The sequence below is a fragment of the Colias croceus genome, chromosome 24 (genome assembly GCF_905220415.1).
Source record: "Colias croceus chromosome 24, ilColCroc2.1".
NCBI lineage: Eukaryota > Metazoa > Arthropoda > Insecta > Lepidoptera > Pieridae > Colias > Colias croceus.
Genome location: NC_059560.1, coordinates 3,947,265 through 3,973,583, shown reverse-complemented (window position 1 = coordinate 3,973,583; position 26,319 = coordinate 3,947,265). Strand labels below are relative to the sequence as shown.

General features: G+C 31.4%; 1 protein-coding gene across 1 annotated transcript; it reads left to right on the top strand.

Moving 5' to 3' along the window:
- The first annotated feature begins 835 nt into the window (after positions 1–835).
- LOC123702627 lies at positions 836–3,209 on the top strand. The gene is made up of 4 exons (XM_045650388.1): positions 836–991; positions 1,392–1,572; positions 2,106–2,224; positions 3,040–3,209. The coding sequence occupies exons 1-4, from the start codon at positions 898–900 to the stop codon at positions 3,207–3,209; spliced, it is 564 nt and encodes a 187-aa protein (XP_045506344.1). The 5' UTR covers positions 836–897.
- The last annotated feature ends 23,110 nt before the right edge of the window (positions 3,210–26,319 follow it).

Below are 26,319 nucleotides of genomic sequence, written 5' to 3'. Positions count from 1 at the left end.
ATAAATTTTGTTAAGAGCTCATTGGAGCGAAGAATTAAAGTGTCACAATGATTGATGTGTTTAGAAAGTAATTGTCAATGTAATGCAATGAGCCGTTAAGTATCTTCATTTGTCTTTGGCCCTCATAGATTTAATTTAATTGATGCGGTTGAGAGGACATTACGAAGGCGTAGGCTGGAGGTTTGTTTACAAAAATCTAAATAAACATTCGCAAATGTTAGTAAAGTCTGTAGGAAATACGAGTAAAATTATGTAGATATTGAAAACATGTTTAAAGGACATGATATTTAATCGACTTTTAAAGAATTACAATCACACACCAATTTTAGTATTGAAAATAAAAAATAATACATATTTTTTTCGACTTTAAATTCAATAATGAATAACATTTATACAAATTAATATAAGAATTTGTTAATTACTGATCAAATTGTATTAAAAAAAACAACAATAAAGTTAAAAATGAATAAATCGCGTTTAAAATCCGTTAAAAAGTCTTTAATTTCTAAATGTATACTCGCGTAAAATCAAACACTAGAAAACAATAAAGTTTTTTTTTGCATTATAATAATCCAGTCCGGAATTCAGAACACGAATTCAGAATCTCCACAGTTTTGACGAACGTTAATTAAAAATAAAACCTAACAACAAGCTTACACCATGATAATTTCCATTGTTATTTTCCATCACAACATTGGAATTGCAATTAAATTAGATGAGTGTGAAGTGATCAATCATTAATCAACGAGGAATGTTCTTTACGTTCATTACAACTGCAAATTAATGTGTACAATGGTTTCAAAATAAACAGGAAAGTTACAAACGTAAATCAAGAACGATTCTCTTTGACGTTTAATTAAATATTTATTTTTACAGAGGACCTTCCGAGTATTTACAATGTGGTATATATTGAATATTGTGTGTACTTTTGTTTTAGTACAGAAATCTTTTGGACAAGATGCAAAGACATCGCCTAAAACTATTTATGCTGGTAAGAGTTACATTACTAACTCAGGCCCAGGAACCACAGACAAAATAGAAAATCTGTGTCTGGAACCGATCGGGCCGCTTGGGGCTCAATGGGTTAATTGTTTTATATTTTAATTAATTTTAATTAATGATTATGATAGGATCGTTTAAAACTGAGCCTTGATTTTTAACGTAACATCGTATATCTGAACTACAGTTATTGAGAGTAAATAAACTAAGATGTTCAAATATACACGTAACTAAGCTTTAAAAATAACTCGATCTTTATTCTGCCAATACAATAATAAGATATAATAAGGGAAATATACTTCTGACTTCAATAATGAAGATTTGTCATTTGTCTGTTTGTAACCTGAAAAATTGAACTTTTTTTTACGTCCTGTTTTTCCAATATCTACCAGAGACAACGACAGAAAAAGAAATAGACCACATCGATATCGCTGAAGAGGAACAAGAAGCAGCATTGAATCTGGACTACGGCATCTACACGACTGTCAAGTTCCGATACATAAACAGTCAGTATGATAATTTGAAGAAAATTGAGAAGTGCACGGATGATTATATCAAGTGCTTGACTACACAGTGAGTTTTTTTTATTTAAGTGAATTCCTGCTCGCAGAACACTAGATTCGATAGCATGCTGTAACTCATCTATGTATGTATATAACTTATCATAGTGTAAAACTGAAGAGTTTGTTTGTTGGTTTGTTTGAAAGCCCTAATTCAAAAACCGAAAATTCCCGAACTACTGGTCCGATTTGAAAAATTCTTTCGGTGTTAGATAGCCCATTTATCGAGGAAGGCTATAATATCGTCACGACCGACAGGAGCGGAGCAATGCGGGTGAAACCGCGGGGCAAAGCTAGTTCCGTTCTTTGAACCACGATAACACATTTTTTGTATAGTATTATATTATCTGTGGTATTATCGTGGTCATAATTGAACTATTTGTTCTAGAAAAGGGTACCACAAATAATCACAGATTTTACCGTCTATTGCTTCGAGCCCTGTAGAAGTAGTATGCTCCCGCAGTAGCCTGTTTATCTTATTAAGATTAAAATAAATGAATTGTTTTTAATCTTTTTGAGTTTTCTTATGTATTTTATTGATTACAGAGGGGTAGCAATACCAGTGTGTGCCTACAATTGGATGGAAGACTATCCACGCTCTGATGGGTTCTTTTTGGCAGATAGCTACTGTGATATATATTTTGATAACTGTAGGAGACAAATCAGTAAGTTTGTCCTTCAATATACCTAAAGTAATACTAAAACTAAAAAATAAGTGTGTGTACTTATGTACACGCGTTAGAAGTTATACTTCTTTGGCGTATGGAAAAAAATTCTACATATAAAAATACTGGAACATAGTTATCAATTTTCATACCTAGAACTAACTTCATGCTGTTACATTTAGGTGTCGGTGTGCGCGCGCATCGTAAAAATTCACTCTCATTATTTTTCTCCATCGCGCCAAAAGAAGTAGTTATAACTTCAAAAGTGAAATTCGTTGAGGTTAAGAAATTTCATGATTTTTGGAAGTAAACGCTATTTAACGTTGCTTCTCTATTTTTCCTACACATTTATAAATTCCTAGAATATTACTGATATAACGATAGATATCTATCACTATCAAGAATATCATATATATTGTTTTATTCAGTATTCAAACGATTCAAAAGGGAATAAAACACATCAATCTTATACTGATATTTTGCGAAATTTTCAACAATCACACTTATCAGCTACTAGCTTTCCGCCCGCAGCTTCGCCCGCGTTTTCAAAGAAAATCCCGTTCCCGTAGAATATCCGGGATATCCCTTTCTCGGGTATCAAAATATCTCAATACCAAATTTCATGCAAATTGGTTCATTAGTTAAGGCGTGATTAACAGACAGACAGAGTTACTTGCGCATTTATAATATTAGTATGGATTTTGGTTAAATAATATAATAGTAATAAACTCATTGCTATCTCGTTTCGTGTACAATTCATTCTTGTGCATTTATACCAAAAGTTTTACTTATTTTAAATAATATATTTTTAACAGGGTTTTGGCGTATCATCGACTATGGGACATGTAAATACCTCATGCAAGATGATAGGAAGTTAACAATGCCGCACACATTACGGAAATTCTACAAGATGTCTACCACGTTTTTATCAAAGATTGCTAATTCGGTTTGGGGAAATAAAGATTCGTCAAATGATGAGCAATGAAGAGAACTATTAAATGCGTATGAATCGTCAAGTTAGTTTTATTTATCACTAGCGGTCCGCCCCGGCTTCGCCCGTGGTACATGTTTACGTTTTCTCTACATAAGAACCATCCTCGTACTTCAAGGAATATAATAAAAAAAGAATAATCGAAATTGGTTCAGCCGTTCTCGAGTTATGCGCTTACCAACACATTTTGCGATTCATTTTTATATATAAGAAGATATGAGTGATTGAATATTCAAAGGTTGTTTTGAAATTATTGATTTTCCAGAAGTTACTCATGTTTTTCCTTTGTTTACTCATCGAATATTTCTTTAAATTAAAAGAAATGTTTAGTGTATGTGATCTTTGTCTACTTCTTAAAAGCACCATTAAGAATTATAAATAATCTTAAAATATTTTACTATTTTTAAGTTTTATTATGACCAATGAAAATATATGTACTAGTCCTGGAAAATGAATGAAAATGAGGGAATTAATAACAATTCCGTCTCGATCTCTCCATAAAAGTGGCAATTTTTCAACTGTATAACAAGTTGATAGACGTTAGAAAAATGTATGGAATCCGTCAACCGTACGCGTGCTGGCTTCAAATTTCCGTTCACAAATGGTCTAATCGACCAGTTATACGTTTCACGCTGTGTTCGTTCTGAATGCTAACTACGGAGTTTCTAGCTGCATTAATTGGAGTTGAAATAAAGGAAATATGCATGAATTATCGAATGAAGTGTTCGGTTTGGCGGTTGTAATATAGAACTCGATTTAGGCCGATTTAATGGAGGGTTGACTAAATATTTCCATGCAGACATTTGTTACGTTGGTTTATATTGAGGTGATTTATTAAAGAATATAAAATTGTCTTTATTCCTAATAAGTAAACTGTATAAGAATTATTTGAACATAATAACTCTATTCATTATTTATAAATGAATATCAAAATATGTATGTAACTAATAAATTAATGTAATTTTGCAGACTGATTATTATTATTTACTAACTACCTACCCATATAGAGAGAATTTCGCCTTGAGAATTTTCAACATAACATCTTAGTATTAAGACGATGACGATAATTATTAATTTACATCGGATCTTAAAATATTGTTGCCTCATTAAATTTAATTGAAGTATAATAACCGCGTTATTCGCTTCTTTGTATTGGTTTCTTGTAATAAGAACATTTATTTTCAGTGGTAAATTATAAATGTATATTTAATAAATAATTATCAGGTGCTTCTTTACACCTTTTCATGAATTAAATCCAAACATTAATTATATTAACGTGTCTGTCAGTGATTTTGTGTATTTTCTATCTTTTTGTTTAAATTTATTCTTGGAAGAGCTAAGCTGGTTTTAATGCGAACTTTATTAGATGAGAGATATTTATAATTCAACAAGGGAACGCTATTAAATGGTAAAAATTACGTGCGTTACGTACGGTAATACTTATATTTTATATGTAAGTATACGCTTTTATTATATTTAAAAACCTTCAAAACAGCCGCAGCAGCCGAACCAATCACTACCTACTTATACTACTCAATACTCATCTAAACTAAAACTATAATTAAAATATTATGCCTAAAAGCCTTCACATCAAGTGGACAACTACAAAGTTCGAAAACTTAAATTAAAATAAGTTGTATGTTAAACATCATGATAGATACGAGCTTGCAAAGAAGCTTAAATTAAAATAAAGTTATCCTTGAATAAGTTTATCTACACGTATATTATAAAATAGCTTTCCACCCGCGGCTTCGCCCGCGTTTTCAAAGAAAAACCCGCATAGTTCCCGTTCCCGTGGGATTTCCGGGATAAAACCTATCCTATGTGTTAATCCAAGTTACCTTCTATATATGTGCTAAATTTCATTCAAATCCATTCAGTAGTTTTTACGTGAAAGAGTAACAAACATCCATACATCCATACTTACAAACGTTCCCCTTTATAATAGTAGTAGGATAGGAAAGATTTTATTTTTTGCTTTTTTATTTTAATTGAACAGGCTCAGAAACTACGGGACCAATTTAAAAAAATATTTTACCATTAGAATCCTATCTTATCCCTGATGAACATAGGCTATATTTTATGATGTTTCTTATCTTGGGTCAACCCGGGCGGAGCCGGGACGAGCAGCTATATATAAAACTTGTAGGTATTACTTATACAAATTCTAAGGTATGAGTGTGTAATCGTAAACACACTATTGTCAGTAGCAAAGTGTGGGTTGGTAGATGTCATTGAAATTTGATTCTTAGTTTCTTCATGATGTTTTCCATCAGCTGAAGTATTTGTGATGTGAAGGTGATGTGAATAATAGGCAGATAAATTGAAACAAAAAATTGCTTGTCTGTTTTCGAACCACGCGTTTTTTTTTTAAAGTACGAGCCTACCACCAAGCTACCAAGCCACAGAGCAATAAAGTTATAAAATTAATATTCCAACATTATAACTAACAAAAAGGCCTCCAGTACTCTTTAAGTTTAAAGGTCCCTGTTTAAGTTTGAACTTAGCTAGATCTGGATAAGAACAATAAAGTTAAGACATTTCAGTCGACTGCTTAGACAACTTAGAATATCTAGTGTTGTGGAATTGAAGTCTGAAGGGGAGTTATTTTTCCACAGAAATCTATACATATATAGGTCTACCAGAATCTGATGGCATATTTATATTAAAGAAATAAAAGATTTTCATATGGCAACTTTATTTGACAACTATCAAATTGGTTGTCAAATTATTTGTCTTCTTTCATTTGATGAATAATTTTTAGGATTTTGTCTAAAAAATCTTCAAAAATGTAGAAAAAGCCGCTGCGATCACAAGCAAGAGGTGTTGTTTATAATGTTTATAGAAAAATATTCGATGAAGAAGGGTCAAACACGTCACAATTATCAGTTTTGAAGATTTTATTGGTAAATTGGACTTACCCGTTTTGATACTATTAAAAATATAAGTAAGTAACTATAATATTGTTTGTTGTATAAAATATAATTTTATAAAAACTTATTACAGGAGTTTCCAATACGACTATTTGTCAAGTCCAAGCTGTCCAAGTCAATTTTATAATGTGTGTATCTGTTAATTAATACTTACGAAAATAAACATAGCTTTATTTTATTTTTATTTTATTTAAAAAAAAATTATAAGCAATCTAGTTTTGATCTGCATTATCATTACATCCAGTTTTTCACATGGCATAATGATAATGAATATACAAATATAGGTATGTGTAAGTAATACTAAGTATTACCAATATAAAAGTAATATGTATATTATACATGTAAGTATGTACCTACATAATATTAAGTGGATATCTCATCATTAAGTACAGTATTGTCCAATTATGTAATGTGACTAATGATATTGAGGACAAAATAAAAAATAAGTAGTATCAAGATCGTTCAGTCCATTTTCCCTAGGGTTGCACACTCAAAATTTTGATTTCCCTAATTGCCATCAGATTCTGGTTTACCCATAATAAATCTGTAGAAGGGTCAATTCTGTACATTGAAAATATTGAAAAAATAAATACCAGGTGGTGTTACTGGATCGATACCAAACCCAAATATGTGATTAAAAAATTTTTTGTCTGTCTGTCTGTCTGTCTGTCTGTCTGTCTGTATGTGAAGGCATCACGTGAAAACTAACGGTTCGATTTCGATGAAACTTGGTATAATTATACCTTATTATCCTGGGCGTAAAATAGGATACTTTTTATCCTGGAAAAATACGGAAAAAAAAATTAATCTTAATTTTTCAGTTTTATCCATAGACGTTGTTCTGTAGAACCGCGAACACACGTTGCGTATTATTATAGGCCTAGCCTTGGCCTAGCCGTATTTGGGTCCAATAGATATTTATAAGATGTCATTGTCAGAGTTACTCAAAATGGAGAAATAAACCATCCACGCGAAGACCGACATCCGCGCGGACGGAGTCGCGGGCGGAAGCTAGTTCAACATAATTGTAGAGTTATTTATAACTCAAATGTTAATATCTATACAAGTTATAAATATTTAGAAATACTTCTAAATTAATTGAAGATAAACTTCTTTATCGAGGTTGGAAAAAAATGTAGTGTAACATTTTTTCGTTACGCTTGACATTTTTCCGTTACGCGTCATCTTTTTCTTATCTCTACCACGCGTGATTCGACGTATTTCTGTAAAGTTGCATATAAGTAGTAAATTATTTTTTTGAAAAATAAGGTCATAAAGAAGTTTCTCTTCTTACGTGTGTACTTAATAGTACACGCACACATTTTTTTGTACCTATATATATACCCTTTTACGCCAGTAATATTTAGAAATTAAACGGATTTCAACGTTATTTAAAACGCGATTTAATTATAAAATTATTGAACCCGATGATTCTTTACAGCGAGAGCGTGGTCACGGGAACTTAGTTTCTACTTAAAATTCCACAATATTCTACAAAGGCGTTGCCAAAACTTTGCCATGTGGAATATACAGCAGACTGCAGATGCATTCCACGTGTTCACTCATCGATTTTCTTTACTGGCAAGAGTGCTCTCTGTATTCTTGTTTTTGTTTTTGTTGTTCGCTGGCAACACTGAATATCTAGGAACTATAAAAAAAATCTACTATATACAGGTTTATCTATCTATACTAATATTATTATTATAATTAAAATACATATATATTGTAATTGTAAAAATTACTCAGGAATCTTTCGGTGTTAGATAGCCCACTTATCGAGGAAGGCTATAATATCATCACGCTAAGACTAACAGAAGCAGAGCACTGCGGGTAGAACCGCGGAGCACAGCTAGTATTATTATAATATCGAAGAAACCTTAACGATGTCTAGTACATTTGTTATATTCAAATAAAGACAACACAAAAACAAAGCTTTCCAGCAGAAATACGATTGCATAGCACTTAATGCAGTTACCTTCAGTGCCACAACCATTTTATTTGCAGTATTGTCTACTGTTCAATTAAGCGGAGTGTCGAAGTATAATTGGTTAGATCTGGAGATTGTTTATTTTTACACTTAAATAAACGCGATTCATTGAGCAATAGATAAAATGGTTTTGGTTAAAGCTTTATTTATCTTTGTCTTTTTGCTATAAGTACGTAATTATAAAAAGCACGAACAAGGTATGAGCTATTATAAAACAAAAACAATTTTAATATTATAGTTTCCTTAAGACTTATTTACCCTACTTTATTTTTTTGATTTAGTATAAAATATTATTTCAGTCTATGGCACTTCCACTACTTATAGAGTCATCACTTGTCGAGCATATTTTTCCCATGACTATTTTTTCTTCGCGAGAACTTAGGTACTACGCGAGAAGTTACTTATGTATATTTCCCAGTGTCCTAGTGTCCCTAAAATAATATTAATGATGATGTCAATATAAAAATGTTCGAATAAAGAGTATTGCAAACAGCGTATCCATACTTATATATATTTTAATATTATAAATGCGAAAGTAACTCTGTCTGTCTGTCTGTTACTCAATCACGCCTAAACTACTGAACCAATTTTCATGAAATTTGGTATGGAGATATTTTGATACCCGAGAAAGGACGTAGGCTACTTTTTATCCCGGGAAAATGACGCAATTCCGGAAATCCCACGGGAACGGGAACTATGCGGGTTTTCTTTGACTGCGCGGGCGAAGCCGCGGGCGGAAACCTAGTTTCTTATATTTTGAAAGTTCACCTTTGTGCGGGCACCATTTGTTTATTTTTATTTTTATTTTATTTTTATTTTTCTTTATTAGGGATAATAAACAGCAGAACAGTGGTTAATTGTACAATAAAACTTAGTCTAAATACAGGTATAACTGTCCAACCAACAACATTATCCACAGTTTGGATACATACATTTTTATACGTGCAACAAATGCGAATAAGAAAAAATAAATATAAATGTGCACTTAGCCATGGCAATAAAAATAAAATAAATCAAAAATTAGAGATAAAGGTAGAGGGACGCAAAATAAGATACCTAGGTTATTGCATGTTTAGGAGCAGATCAACTAAACTTCTTCGAAACTTAAATTTTGAATTCGAAAAGATGTCAAGGTCAGAGAAATTTTTATTAAAATTGTCAACAACATGACGTAAAGGGGAGCGCAGGCCAGCATTCGAACGACATGCCTCAGTAGCGAATAGATGATAAGTGCGTAGCTTTCGCCGGTATGCAGTTCGTGGCACGGTGTAAAATAATTTACTCACAAGATACTGACAGTCAAATTTGTTATTACAAAGTCCGTACAAGAACATGGTCTGAAGGAGCAAACGCCTATTTTTAAGAGTCAAAAATTTGTATTTATTCAAAACATCTGAATATGGGATATATTTTTTATGACATCTGTAGTTCATGGTATTGAAAAACCTTTTTTGAACTTTTTCAATAATATCAGCGTAGGGTAAACGCAGCTATCAACGACCCATCGAAAATCTGAAGGTATTACCGACCTATAAAAGTAATTCGAAATTTAAACGTTTCCAGAACTATTCTAGCTATAGGTAGGCAAAGTTATACACGAATGTATTACTTGAGCATCGTATACTTTAACGTTAGAGCGAGTAACTGAGCAAAAAAGAGTTAAAATGCGTAAGTTGCTGCGGGGTAGCGTGGAAGCAGGACGTGTCGTACTGTTCCGTTGTTCCTTCGGGTAAGTACTGTGAGTATCTTTTTAAGACATTTACAAACAAATGACATCTATACTTTAATTTATATTACTAAATGTCAATGCATTTAAGTGTCAACTTTTCATTTCTTACAACATTTTATTAATAAAAAGTAATTTGAAACGATAAAACTTAAAATTAAAATGGGACGGTGTTAGCTTCACCAGTTTAAGCCGCGGCAGGTATCAACGACCCGTAAGTCGGCAATGGCAGCAACGTAACTTTTTGTTTTATTTTCTTTTATGTTATTATATCACACTAACACAAGTGGTTTTATGGACCAGTTTAAATCTAAGCTATGAGTCTTCATAAAAATCTATTAGCGACTAAACTTTTTTGTCTAGTGTTGTGTCTTTTAGCGTTGTCAATTTATACAAAGTTATGATATTTTCGAGGATCCCTATCGACTGGTTACAGAAGTAAATCATTGTTTTTTTTTTTGTTTAAACAATATGCATTTGTTCATATTTTGTATGACATTAATCAATTATAATCTATTTTATAGTCTGATGATCAAATGAATTAAAATAACCATTTTTTTATGGGTCGGTAATACAATTTAGGTTTATACTTACATACTTTAATACCGACCCATGTGGGTCGGCAATAGCAACTATAGGAAGCTATTACCGATCGAATATAGATTGTTTAGTTTCTCATCTACAAATTCAAATTCAAATTGCTTTATTTGCAGAATGTAGAATAAAGATGTTTGTATATACAGATAATATTGATCCTTAAACATTCTGCTCGTAATTGAGCGTGCAAATATATTTTTATTACTTTTATGACATAATAGGTGCCTATTAAAAATTATATTTTTAGGTTAAATTTAAAAAATTAAAAAAAATTATATTTTTAGGTTTTTAGGTTAATTTAACATAAAACATATAATTAGGTATATTTTTTCCAGAAATATGGAGCCACGAAAGCGGCGAAAAGTATTCAGTAAAACACAACTCGCCGAAGCAATCAATCAAATAGCATAACGAAATATCCTAGAGTTTGAAATCCTTAATTTAATATATGTACAATTATGTTGATTAATTTAAAACTTTATAATTATTTAGTTCATTACTAAAAAGTACTCATTTGTTTTATTAAAAATAACTACAATTAAAAAATACGAATATATTTGCATTTTTATTTCATTTTATTAAGATCGGTAATCATCATCATCACTAGCTTCTATACATTCCATTGCTGGAAAAAGGCTTCCTCTCACATACGATCGGGAATAGCTGCATAAAAATCGTTAATAGCTTCACAGCCGTTTTTATGGGTCGGTAATAGCAACAATCGACTAAGTCACATTGTAAATTATTTTTTACAAGATAATCCTTTATTAGAATGTATTTGCTTCAATAAATACATTTTTTATACATAACACTAGCATATAAAATGAAATTATAAATCTTTAGAAGAACCAGTATGCTTAAAAAATATGGTTGATTTTGAAATTGCCTTAGAGGGGTCGTTAATACCTGCGTTTACCTTACTTGTTGTAAAATGGGTCCCACACGAACGAGCCATACTCTAATTGCGGACGGACCAACGACGTAAATAAGTGTATAAACGTAGAAGGCTTTTTGAATTCCAACGATGCGCGCATTATAAAACCGTACATTCTATAAGCTTTACTGGTGATGTTAGCGATATGTAAATTCATGTGAAGATTTTCGTCGAGAGTGATTCCAAGATCTCGCAAATACGTAACCTTATCTAATGTTACATTACAAAGATTGTAGTCAAATAGAATACGATTCTTATTCTTTGTAAAAGTAATAGTGTGACATTTGGGAATACTTAGATTTAATTTGTTATTAGAACAGTAGGTATTAAGTCGGTCTAAATCGTCTTGTAATTCTATGCAGTCATTTGTAGTTTTTATAGCTTTATATACCTTTAGATCATCGGCATAGAGCAAGAATTTTGAATTGAGAAAACAGGTGTTAATGTCGTTAATATATAAAATAAATAGAAGGGGTCCAAGAATTGAGCCTTGCGGTACTCCCGATGTAATGGTAATATAGTCCGAAAAGTATCCATTGACAACAACTCTTTGTGACCTGTTGGTAACATAAGAAGAGAACCATCTCAGTAAGTTCCCACGAATACCATTATAAGCTAACTTATTTAATAAAATATTATGATCAACTCTATCGAAGGCTTTTTGGAAATCCGTGTAAACAGCATCCACTTGAATGCGTCTGTCCATGTTCTCGAATAAGTATCCAGTATATGTAGCCATATTCGTGATAGTAGAGCGGCGTTTTACAAATCCGTGTTGTTCTTGTATAATGAGTTTGCTTACCTGCGGATACAATTCATCATGGACTATTCTTTCAAAAAGCTTCGACAGTGTACATAGTATGGAGATTGGCCTATAATTACTTATTTCATCTTTAGCACCACTCTTATGAATAGGGATAATATAAGCGCGTTTCCAGACATCGGGAAACGAGCCCTCCTTTATGCATTTATTGAATAGAATGGTAAGGGGGTGGCATAATGTATTAGCTGTTTTTTTGAAGAAAACAGCTGGCAGTTTATCGGGACCAGGTCCTTTAGACACATCAAGCTGCATTAGGGCTTTTTTAACTTTTGAGTTTGTGATAGTGATGTTATTAATAATGTCACAATTATCAGATAATATATCAGGCGGGTGCCACTCATGTGGTATAAAAGAGGACGGCTCATAAACCGACTGGAAAAATAAAGAAAACAATTTACATATCTCCTCGGGGGTTTTTCCAGTTCGCGAGAGAAGAGACATATTTGACGGAATTTGATTATTTGCTTTGCGATTAGATATGTAACTCCAAAAATTTTTTACGTTTTCTGAGATTGACTTTTCTAGATGTTCTCTGTATTTTGATAGTGATTGATTACATTCATTTTTAAACCTTTTTCTAAGTAGACTAAATGACTCATACGCTGTTTTGTTGCCACATTTCTTCCAATGGATCCATGCTTTAGACTTATTATTAAAGATGTGAATAAGAGATTTTGAAAACCATGGTGGAAACTTTGATGATTTCGTGTACGATACAGGAGTATATTCAGCAATAATTTTATTAATCACATTATAAAAGTCATCAACACAGTCAGCAGCGGACTTGTTTATTGCAAAAATAGAAATCCAGTCAGTTTGAGCCAAATGTTCACAAATTTTTTCGTAATCAGCTTTGTAGTAATTAAATTTTTTAATTTTCTGACGTTTTAAACATGAAAATTTACCGATGAAATCAATAGCGACCTGAAATGGAGGATGATGATGATCAACGTTTACAAGTGAGGTGTCCGGAGCATTAATAATACAATTTACGTTGGAGATACAGAGGTCTAAAATTTTGTTATTCACGTTTTTAATATAATTAAATTGGGAACCATTAACAGAATCCATGAAAGAACCCAAAAGTTGAACTTTGTGTGGATCGCCATAGTTTTGCAAAATACAAGCATATTCAAGTCCTCTGGTCCAGCGTGCTTCGGGTCAGGGTTGCAAAAAAACAGAGAATTATGAGAAAAAACATGTTTTTTTTGTTTTTTTGGTTTTGTTCAATGTTTTATGTTTAATTCAATGTTTTTTTCTTTGTACTTTTACTGTGTTTTATTCATGTTTAAAACAATGATTAATATGTTTTAATCACCCATAGGCATGTTTACGGATGCGATTACAGTCAGCGATGACCGCGATTGCAAACACTCATGTCCGTAGGAACGCTCCCAATATTATCGCGCGCGCGATATTATCAAATACAGAGCATATTCTTTCCCGTTTAATGAGTATCTTTTTACGAAGTTGCATTGGGAGTGCACCCACTAACATGGTGGCAGTCACTTAAGGAGAAATTAAGCTCGGACATGAATTATCTAGCATGCCAACTGCATGCTGCAGTTGCTTCCTCTGCAGGAGTAGAAAGACTTTTTTCTACATTTGGGTTGGTACAATCCAGATTAAGATATCGTTTACCAAATAAAAAAACCGCGAAACTTGTTTCAGTTTTTAAAAATATGAATAAAAAAAAATACAATCTCCCAGAGTGGCCAAAATTTAGAGCATTTGAAGGAATCCTTATTAGTTGACTAAGTATTAAGTTAAATAATTATAATAATGTTAAAATTAAAGTTTCTTTATTTGAAATGTTTTATTTAACTTATTAGCTGACTGACTAGTCCTAGTGTTATATAATAATATAATTAAGTTAATTAAATTAACATTTCGCAATAATAAAATGTCGCAATAATAATAATTTGAAATTGTTTTATTTATCTATCCCACTTGTAAGTTTAAAACCTGTTTAAAACAATGTATAAAACATTGGTTTAAAACAGGTGGAAAAAAACATGTTTTTTTTGCAATTTGTTTTAAACTTGTTTTAAACATGGTGTTTTAAACAACGATGTTTTTTTGTAACAACCCTGCTTCGGGTATATTATAATCTCCTAAAATGTAAAAGTAATCAATATTAGAATTAAGTAAAATGTTTTCTAAAGCATCAAAGTGAGCAGAATATATTTCATCAGACGTGTTAGGTGGGATGTATGTAGCACTAAAAAAATGTTTTATTCGGCCATCATTTGAAGTGAGTTCAACAGCTACATTTTCTATATGCAAGGACGTCGAGAAAGATAAACAAAGAGGATGCAGCGATCTTAAAATAGCAATCAGAGTTCCACCACCATCAGACTTATTACAAGCGGTGCGGTTACGATCACAACGGAATACAACGTAACGCGAGTCTATGAACTCAGCATCAGCTATGTCAGGAATAAGCCAGGTTTCGGTTAATATTATAACATCGAAGCAATTTGAAAGAATATTAGTATAAAGACTGTTTAATTTTGTGCGTAACCCTCTACAATTTTGGTAATAAACTATTATGCTTTTACTCATTGTAAAAATAATTAATGTAAGTATATAAGTATGCGTATAGAATATTAATTAAGTTATAAATATTTTTAATTACCATGGCTAAAATGTGCTGATTATCCATATCAATCACTGAGGCAAAGAATTTCTCAAAAATCGTAACAATAAAATTAGTGCCAAAAATAGAGAAGAAAAATTCTAAGGGATATAAAATAGTGACACAATTTTTAACAACATTATTATACAATGTAAGAATATAAAATTTTCCACTTAGCTTGGTGAGATTTCTTCCCAGATTTCGGAAACTTTTCCAATATGTGCCTTTGTTATCATAGTTATGTATATGCTAAAAGTTTATAATTTGCGATTTCTTTTCTATCAAAGTATTTTTGTTTGTATTTTTTGATACCTTACTGACACATGTTATATTCAAAGTAAGAATTGTGTTTTAATTTGAATTAATTCAGTTATTTCTTGTATGTACCTTAACAACAAATAAATGAATAGGCTGTTCAAATTGTACATGTTATGCCCTATAAACCTTATATTTCTCGGTCAAATACAACAATTACTCACGCTTATGAATAAAAAATCATTCCAACTACAGAATTAAAAGCCGAGTGATGTAGTGCAAGTAATTTTTCACGGTTCATGAATAATAATGGGTCTTGTAAAGAGAGCTCTGTTGAATACCGACCTAACTACATAAAGTAAATTATAGCCCCATGTATTAGAACTTCCTTTAACAAGGCTAATAATGCATGTACGTAAAATTCGTATATTAATGCTTTTAGAAGTGAAAGGAGAACGTGCTTTGAATTATGGAGGGATAAAATTATTATGGCTTTGAGTTATACAGTTGATAAAAATGTCCCTTAGCAAGAGAGGCTACCCGAATTTTCTATATCATCTAGTGATCTTTTTATTCTGTTCGGAATTGTAAATTTTGAAAAATATACGGGTCCAATTAAATCAAGTATGCATACATTTACCCGTCTAAGAGGTTCGGGTGGATTTTTTATCGACGTTTCCAAAAGGACGGAGATTTTTTATTTTTGGTGTTTTTTTTGCGATCATCAGGTTTAATAGAGAATATTTATGTATCCCATTCTTCTTTTTTAAATTGTTTTAAATAGGATAATTAATTATACTAGTGAATGTTTGTGAGAATAGATGTTTGTAATTTTGTCTCCTGTAACACAGGACATATCCTAGCATAGGAGACATTGTTCAAATATCGCAATCAATGTCGCACCTACAGCTACGGTTTATGTTTTACTTATATGTAAGTTATCCCTTAATTGCATGTACATGTATATTTTTTATGTTATCAAATAAAGAACTTATTATTATTTATTATTTATAATTCTTTCACGCAAAACAGTCTATATATTATGTAATTTGTTACAAAGATAGATTACCACAACACATCGGTTACCTTCTTTCATTGAAAAATCGAACCTATTTCATAAAACAAATGATCCACCTAAAATTCATGCAATACATAATTATTGTCTAAACCTATTGTATTAACATCACCAGAATCGAGATAAAATTCTAAGCGACAAGATTTTCCAATTCTAATAAAACTCATTACCATTGTTATTTAAGATCTGACCAAAGGTCGAATGAAAAACGACTCGATCTACATTTCCCTTATCAAAAGGGTCTGTAAGCCGCGGGGAATTGGGACCGTCCCAATTAGAGGCCTGCTAATTGCCTCCATATCTGTTCCGAGCTTTTAATAGTGTGGACAAGGTCGGGTAATTTTAATGAAATGTTTCTCTGTTTTTGAAGTTGCATAATAACTTGGTTTCGTCTTAATTGCAATTTTGCTGATGTTGAAATATTTTTGCTTAATTATGATAATCCGGCTTTTACATCTATACTAATATTATAAAGCTGAAGAGTTTGTTTGTTTATTTGAACGCGCTAATCTCAAGAACCACTGGTCCGATTTGAAAAATTATTTCGGTATTGGATATCATTTATTGAGGAAGGCTGGCTTATTGGCTATACGTATAATATATCATCACACTAAGATCAACAGAAGCGGAGCCACGCGTGTGAAACCGCGGAGCGCAGCTAGTTAAGAATAAGAGGAAAGGGCTATATTTATTGTATGCACGTGTGGGCGAGCGTGCGTCTGTGTGTGCATGTGTGTTTCATGTACGAACATATCTTTGCGTTATTCTTCACCAGTTAAATTAAACTTTAATAATAATGTCTTGAAATACCAATAAAATCTTCGTATCCTGATGAAAACAGCTTGACATTAATCCCAGTAATCAGTAGAATGTGTGAGATAGGAGCCGTCTCGTTGAAGATTTTTCAATCGCAATCTTCGTCGCTTTGCCGATAATTACGTGTGACACTGAACCGATTGTGAAATGGCGAAATGTTTCTAGAAAGTTCGAATTCTTTGGTACAATATTGAGTATACGAGGCTTAGAGACGTGAATGTTGAAATAAACTGAAGAGAGAAATATACTTCATCTTGTGATTGGGAATATTTTGTGTTGTTTGAATTAAAATAAATATATGTTAAATTCGTCTAGAAGGGTACAAAATAATTTATTTGTAAGCTTGACTTCTGCTACTTTCATAATTTTGTATGTATGTTCTAAATAATGCTTATTTACCTATCGTTTTTTCACACAAAACAACTGAAATAAAAAACTAAAATTTGCTAGTAGACTGCCTGGAAGGAAACATACTCTAGGTAATTCACGTATGCACGTGCAAAGACATGAATCGTAGCTAGTAAATGTATTACATGTCTATCAACTGTTACGCCATGACGGAACTACAATCTTGCAAGTCATAAAAATGATATGAAAGTGTAGCAATTTGCTTAAAAGTTGGTTCAAATCTTGAAATGCTTCCCGTAGCTCAGGAAATTATATTCACAGCTATGAAATTTTATTCACACTAGTAAACACTAAATAAATTGTGATATAGACAAATTAATAACACTTACCTATATAATAATAACAAAAAGAGAAGAAGGAGAAGATCTATTATATGCACAATTTTATATTTAGAAAAACATATTACGTAAAAGTTACTAGGAAAAGTAAATTGAAAATATTTTTTTCCGAAATAACTATAAAAATGTGTTAAACTGGCCCTTTCTTGCATTTATTCATGTTATTGATATTTTTAAGGAAAACTTAATAATAAATGTAATATTCAGTTTAATTACTTCAATATAGATACAGTTTTGCAACAATTTTCCTACTTCTATCCTCATCAGAAGCTGGTGAAGTTTCAAAAGCAATGCAGTGCAAAAGCAATTTATTTTCATCATTAATTACTCACTACTTCTAGCATAATAAAACCATTTTACAGGTATTTTTAGTTTCGATAACATTATTGTATTACTTTTAAACCGGACAGAGAATAACAAGATACAATAATAAAAAAAAAAGAAACCAACACCAAGGCACATATGTACGAAAAGGCGGCCTTATTGCTTTAAAGCGGTATCGGTATCTCTTTCAGGCAACCCTGTTGGCACGGAATGTTGAACGTGAACGCGAAGGCACAAAATAGAAATTATTATAGAAATGGAAGAATATATTAGAAATTTTAAATTGAATCAAAAGTATTTTCTAATATTGTTTTATAATTATAGGTAGGTATTGTTGATTACAATTTTGTATCCAGCAGTAATTGGGTAAATTAATACGAGACAAATAGTACTGTTATTTTAAATAAATACCTGTATAGTGTATTCCATTATTCAAGAGCTTTAATGAAAAAATTACTTATTAATAAATACCTAATGATATGCATTTTTGACGTATCTTTTTTATTTCACGTATATTTATGTATAATAAACCGTTTGTACACATTATTTTCCTATTATCTGTACTTTATGTGTATCTATTTCTTTTGTGTGTGCAATATATAATTAAATAAAATAAAAAAATAAATATAATATAAACAAGTACCGATCAAACTAAAACAATAAATAAAAGAGACTCGTTGGATACTGGAGTAGATATAGATTTATGTAACTGCATAAGTTTCTGCATTCAAGCGTATCACTGTATTAGGATAAATAGCCAAAATCTAGTTCAATTACTTATTACTCGAAAGAAAACATATTAATCATTACAAATTTAAATTTATGTTGTTTTTAGTGCACTCTATGTGCTCTAAAAGCTTTAGTGCAGCAAATAAAACGTTTACGAGGAAGCCTCCTTTGTTCTTACTTCTTACAATGTTTTTACATTGTTTCTACCCGTAAGGGTGGGTTTCCACCACTAATATGTAGGATTTGTAGCGAGGAATGTGTTTGTAAATAGCCAATAGTATCGCTTCAAACTTCAAACTAAATTAAGGAAATGTGTCGTGCAAGTAAGTATATCATACATATATACATATCTAGCTGTGCTGTGAAAATGTGTGGCGGTTGCCATTAAAGTGGTATGCGCAAAAATCTAGCACCGCTGAACCGTTTTCACCAGAGTTGAGCGAGGCGAGGTAAGTGAAGCGATACTATTGGTTCTTTAGAAAGACATCCCTCGCTACGCATCATCGCACATCTCTGGTGGTAACGCAGCCTTACTGCACACTAACTGTGTCGCTTTAGAAAGTCACTTTTGTCGATTTTGAAGTACCTCAAAGGTTCTGCGATATTCATGTCAAAAAGTACACGGACGAAAAATCATACGGGCATGGGTGAATTTTTCGATGCTTTGTGCTGTTCATAGTCGTGAATCTAGTAAGGCAGCTGATGACGAAAATGATTACTTTATCTGTATTTGAATATTTTACTGTTAATTTCATGAATTCCAAACTTGTCCATGTTTAAATATTATTATTTTATGCATAGACTGAATCAGTGAAAATAAATTATGATATAAATTTATAAAATAGTCCATAGAATAGCTATATGTAGTGCCACAAACTTAACTGATCCGGTGACGGTGTCACTGATGTCGATTTTTACTACTGGCGGCACGTAGTTCCAGTTTTTTTCACCGGGTCAGTTAAGACTTAAGTTTGTGGCACTGTAACCACTATTTGATGTCTAGAAGATGTCTAAACTTTGAATAGTTTGACAGTTGTTTAAATTCGATTGAAGTTGTAATTCAATATGCCTTTTAGAATTTAGGCTTAATTAGTGATAGTTAATAACCTAATTCAAAAGTTTCAATAATTAGGAAGCTTAACAGATATTCTATGTTTATTATAACCGAATTATTAATTTTTCTAAATCTGTTTTATATTGTTTGTCTTATTTTTAAATAACTTAAAATACTAATTATAAAGTGTAATCTTAATTAGGCCCTGAAGGATATTCAATTAATAATAATAATTAATTGCTTCAATGTAGCTAAAAATCTGCTGGATATTTCAAACCAATTCGTTCAAAAATATTCATACAAATTGAGTTTTATTCAAACTTAATTCATTATCACTTGAATTTTCAAAGTTTCATTATTTTTTACTTTTAAAGCTAAGTTCTCTTATTATATTCTCCATACTGTTATCAAGGACAATTGAGATTGCATATGGATTGGATTTGTTTTCAAAATATCATCTTAAGCATAATGAGTTCAACTGCACGGATGTCTGTTTTCATCACAACTTTGTTAATATTTGTTTTGTAAATGAATGAAGATGAATTTCATTTTTGTTTTATTCCCATTTGTTAGGCATTTGCAACATTGTGTTTTGGTATAAAATTAAAATGCCTCAACACGACTAATATTTGAAAATTAATCCATAATTAACGTGGAAATAAATATTAGCCCTAACTATCGCCATCAATAACGATTTTCTCCAAAAATATATACGTCAACATTAATTTCGTATAAACTACATTAATAAATAAGTTCATAACGGGCCTTAATGTTCCCGTTTGATTAATTGTATCAGCACGGTCTTGTAACGACGCAATTACCTCAGCTAATGTAACAGACGTCTATAAATTTCGTATAACTTAATAATATAACGTACCTCAATATTGCTGGGAACTTTTTATTGCTACTACTTGATGTAAATTGGCGAAGATACGCTTTGTGGTTATCTTTAGTCTTTGTTTCTATCGTTATCATATGAATACAAGTTTGATATATTTTGTCAAATAAATGGGCTTGTGGATGACCGATGAGTAGAGGTACATGTCATATTATTGTACTCATGGATCATTTACCTATGCATCCTGACTTTTGGTATCAGTCCAGTAGTGTCTGAGATTAGCTTAATATTAACAACTTAACTAATTATTTACTTAAAAGTAGATATAGATTTAAAAATGAAACGTTAATTTAAATGTTTTTTTATTGAACATGTCAAAAATAACAATTCCCGCAATTTTTACAATCGCCTCTCGTACTATAAAATAATCACCCAAGCGTATAATGGGCAAACATTGTTGCATAGATATTGAATGAGATAACATCTGACGTTATTAATGTATGGTGTTCGCTGGCCATTACGGGCATGACTATATAATATTATAATGCAAGGATTATTGAGTATTCTCGTATTGTATTGTATTGATGCAGTTGAAATTGCGAAACTAGCAAATGCCACTTACTTTGTTTTCAACCGACTTCAAAAAAGGAGGAGTTATTCAAGGTGGTTTAGTTATTTGTTTAAAAGAGATTTATATAAAGTATAAAAATTGTCTAAGTCTTTACATAAAGCTGAAGAGTGTTTTTTTGCTTGACCGTGCTAATTTCTGGAATTTACTGGTCCGATTACCAAAAAATGTTTAAAAAATGATATAAAAAGTACAATGGTTTTTTGATTTATAAATTACTGGCGAATTATGCATGTATTAAACATATAAATCGGTTGCGTAGTTTCAAATACATATATAGGGAAAGCGACTTTGTTGTATATTATGTAGTGACTAGTGATTATGTGTTGTCTTAAAAAATGAATCTAGTAAGAATTAAGATCCCCATAATACACATAATTCTGAATAATCAAAATAAGACAAATTAATCTATTAATACGAAAGTTGCCTCCTATAAGTACGTGCGTCGTGCATGTCACAAGTGATGACAAAAGACGAAGGTTCATGTAAAGGTCACAGTTACTATTTATCACGTATGAAACTTATGTCTTGTGAAAAGTTCGCTTTAGGGCCGATTTTTCAATGCTTGGATAAAACTTATTCGTCCAATAAAGTATTACACGATAATATTAAAATGTCACGTAAACTGTCAAATACGGGCAATTAGAATACGTTTTAAAAATGGTAGTTTTATACATTATTCGACGAATAAGTTTTATCCAAGCATTGAAAAATCGGCCCTTAGTGATAAGATATTTTTCCCGTATTTACTATGAGAGAAATGATGGTTTTGTAGGCTATTTATTATTTAAAACTATAACTTTATGTTCGTTTGATCAAATAAAGATTTGTTTTAATATTATAAAGCTGAAGAGTTTTTTTTATTGTTTGTTTGAACGCGCTAATCTCGGGAACTACTGGTCCGATTTGAAAAATTCTTTCGGTGTTAGATAGCCCATTAACCGAGGAAGGCTATATATAGGCTATATTATATCATCTCGCTAAGACCAACAGGAGCGGAGCACTGCGGGTAAAACCGCGGAGCACATCTAGTTAATAATATTTTTTAAATTTATAAGCTATTTTCTGTTAAATTCAAGACCCTCAATCTACTACAATATTCAGAAAATTTTCCCCTCACACTTTTAGTCTCCCAATTGCTTTCAACCAAAAACTGAACTAGCCACTCGCTATGTAAGCGCTTTTAATAAAGTTACTAAAACTATTGGGCCATGTAACCGAGAGGTTAGAGGTTGGAAATCAGGTCGTCGCATATCCAGTAGGGAACGGGTGAATAAAGGCAGCTAGGGCACTTAGGGTGTACCGTTGTTATATTACTTGATGTGTGCTTTTTTATTATATTTTTAAGTGTGTAGTTTTTTATTTGCTTCACCTGTATGTTTGTATGTATAATTGTATAACTCATTTTGATTTTGACCAAATTTAAACGGACAGATTTAATCCAAACTTTGTAAATATTGTGTAGGTGTAAACTTTAACATTCTTTAATTTCTGCCTAGAGGCAGAAATCTGGATAATAAATTATCCAGATTTAACTACTTAGGCGAAAAAAAAAAATACTTTTAATAACAGAATAACCACTTCGTTTAGATAGGTATTATGTATTTTACTAGTATATAATCACATAAATTATTTATTTTGAAATTAATAATTACTCATCCATAACATTGATAACTTTACATAAATGTAATAACCAAAGAGACATTATTGCCTAATAAATTAAGATGATGATTTAACATTTCAGTACTTTAATGAATTTACCCTTTTCTTACGTAATTAATTATAAACTCGAACGTTCAATGCCCTCTTTATTAATTAGTAAATACTAAATTTCCCATCAGAAACGATGAGAGGCATTTACTTATTTATAATAATAATTCCTTAATCATTTTAATGCAAAATCAAGGTATTTGAACGTTTCTTATATTTTATATTTAAAGTCTAAGCTGGCCTTTAATAGTCACTAGGAGTCCTATATTTGCACTACGCAATTGGCCAGCTTTAATTAATTTTAGTATTGTTGCATTAGAAAAGGAAATTATCTTTGACTTAAAAGAAAAGTAAAAAGTATATGATTCGAACTAGAAATAAAATAATACATTGTCACTTAGTAACTTGAAGAGCTTTCAGGTTTTATAACCTCTCTTTTAGAGATGTCTACACATGAGTGACCTACGTCAAATACGTCGTATGAAGTTGAATTTCGATTTTATAGAAAATTTAATCTATTAATTCCATATTTTATAACCTTTTTATAGCCATACAGATATTCGAAGATCTTTTTTTGAGTAGAAACATTACACTCACCTTTAAACGCAACAAATCATCTGTTCAAAATCTATTCCCAATCTTTCCACCAATCTGTTGTGATCTATTTTTTGTACAAATACTTTATAATATTTGAATTTTATAAAAACCAAAATATCAAATTCATTAAAATATTCAAAATAATTAATAAGTAGATCCAATTTCTTACTAATAATTCTACCCTACGAGGTATGCATGCAACTTCTACGCAAAAGAAGCCGTTGGTCGTAAGTAACTATCCAAAATATTATCTCTCTTAGTCTCGAAGTCGTAATTAAAAATACTGTTTTATAACGACGAGATTTTTAAAGAGGTATTCAATGATGTCGAATTGGATGAAATTATCCATTTCCCGACTTAATTAAGTAATTGATTCACCTTTACTCCGCGCTATCAAAGACTGAATATAATAATTAATTTTGTAAAGGTAGCGTAAGAATAATTATGAAATTAATTTAAACTTAAAATATTGTTTTGGTTTCACGTATTTTTCTTGTCAAACTTATTGGTTCATTCGACTGTATTTTTCAAAAATGTCGACTTATTTTATTGGATTTTAAAATTACCTACACAATAATACTACTGCACAATTATAAAAAAAATGTTATTAAGCTATTGCATAGCTTCTATCGCGGGGACCGAATCGAGGAATTCCGTAACGAAAAAACCTCACGCTCCCCACTCCGACGGGCGGAGGTGTGGCTTGAAGGCATAGCATGCAATAGGCAATAGCTTTACCGCGGCAGTCCCCGAGTGACACACGTCTTTTTTTTATCAAAACATTGAATACCACGAATATTGAAGTCAAGTTTCATACAATATATAACTTAAATAAAAAGCAAAATACGATGTGAATAAAATTTTACAACAAAAAGTTAAGTCTAATCTTTTGTAGGATAAAAAGAAACATTTTCTCGCGAAGACCTTTACAGTGTCAAAACGTTGTCATTTAGGAAATTACGTTTAATATTAATGGTCTACAAAGTAATCCACTGTAATCGCACTTAAATTGTTATCAAAAATAATAGTTTAAGTAGTATTAGCGACAGGGCCGGACCGTGAACTCTTGGGGCCCTGGGCTGAAACTACCCAGGGGCCTTTTTTTTGGAAATGTTCATATTAGTTTCATAATTGCTTTCGCAATTTTGTTATTTTAACATAATCAAATTTTATTTTAAATTGTTTCATTAGTTCAGGAGTCTATCGCAGACAAACAAAGTGACACAAATTTTTTTATACATAATATAGAAATAGTAAAAAAATAATAAAATAATGTTATTAATTTATTATAAACTAGCTTTCCACCCGCAGCTTCGCCCATGCAGTCAAAGATACACCCGCATAGTTCCCGTTCCCGTGGGATTTCCGGGATAAAACCTATCCTATTTCCCGGGGTAAAAAGTAGCCTATGTCCTTTCTCGGGTATCAAAATATCTCTATACCAAATTTCATGCAAATTGGTTCAGTAGTTAAGGCGTGATTGAGTTACAGGCAGACAGACAGAGTTACATTCGCATTTATAATATTAGTAAATATGGATTAGTAAAAGAATCTGACAGATTATGTATGAGATACCTAGTTATGTTATTTAAATAATAATTTAGCTAAGTAAATTAGAAATAAACCTTTCTTCATTTTTGTGCTGCAAATTCTTTTATTTGGTCATCACATTGCAAGTCTTTTGTTAGATCACAATTTATGGAAAGAAGTGATAAATTATTTAGCCGATCATTCGCCATTGTTGTCCTATATTTATTTTCTACATATGACATCTTGGAGAAGGAGCGTTCTGCTTCACAGCTAGTGATTTAAAAAAATCTTTAAAATTGTGTGATTTTTATTGAATGCACTCATTTACTAAATGCTCGTCTACGTCATCGGATAGTGATCAATAATGTGACGTGCACTTTCCAAATCTATTTTTACGATGTTTTTGTCTTACAAATCCATTAAAAATTTGAATTTATTGCTTTATATATCTGATAGACTTGGCTCTTTTTATTTAAATCCATAATCAGCTTATCCAAAGCAAAGTTTAACGTGTCCCTTTTAAATCTTTCTGCACCGTATACTGCGAATTCACCTGTAAACAGCTTATCTTAAAATTTTGGAGTAATGCGTCTCTCGTTTATTTCATTATTATCTATTACCATACAAGTACTTAATTTTTTAGCTTTCTCTTCGTATTCCTTTAGCTTCTGATCTGATTGGTGACGTTTGTTGTTCACAAAGTCTTTTAAGGACACAATAAACTTGTTGCCCTCACAAATGTCTAATTCAGAGCTTTGTATTTTTTATTAAATAAATGAAATCTCTCCAAAACTTCTTCCCAAAAAATAATCAAAATTGCAGTCTTGGATTTCGCCATTTTATTGAATAAATTTCGTGCCTCTTTCCGGAAATCGACTTTCTCAATTTCATTATCACTGAATCGAGCTAGCGAGTTGGTCGTTATGAGACAAATCTGGAGTAGAATCCATTACAATTGAATAGTATTTTGTATCATCGTTTTTTTATTTCACTTATTATTTTTTTAAGTAGCTGGCGACCCATAACGTCAATAATTTCCTGATAATGGTTTTATATAAATACGATACTATTTTTTTGGTCGCAGCTCCAGTTTTTCAATGTGTTGAAAATGAAGGGATCGAACTCTGCCAATAGCTCAAGAGACCCCATAAAATTACCATTATG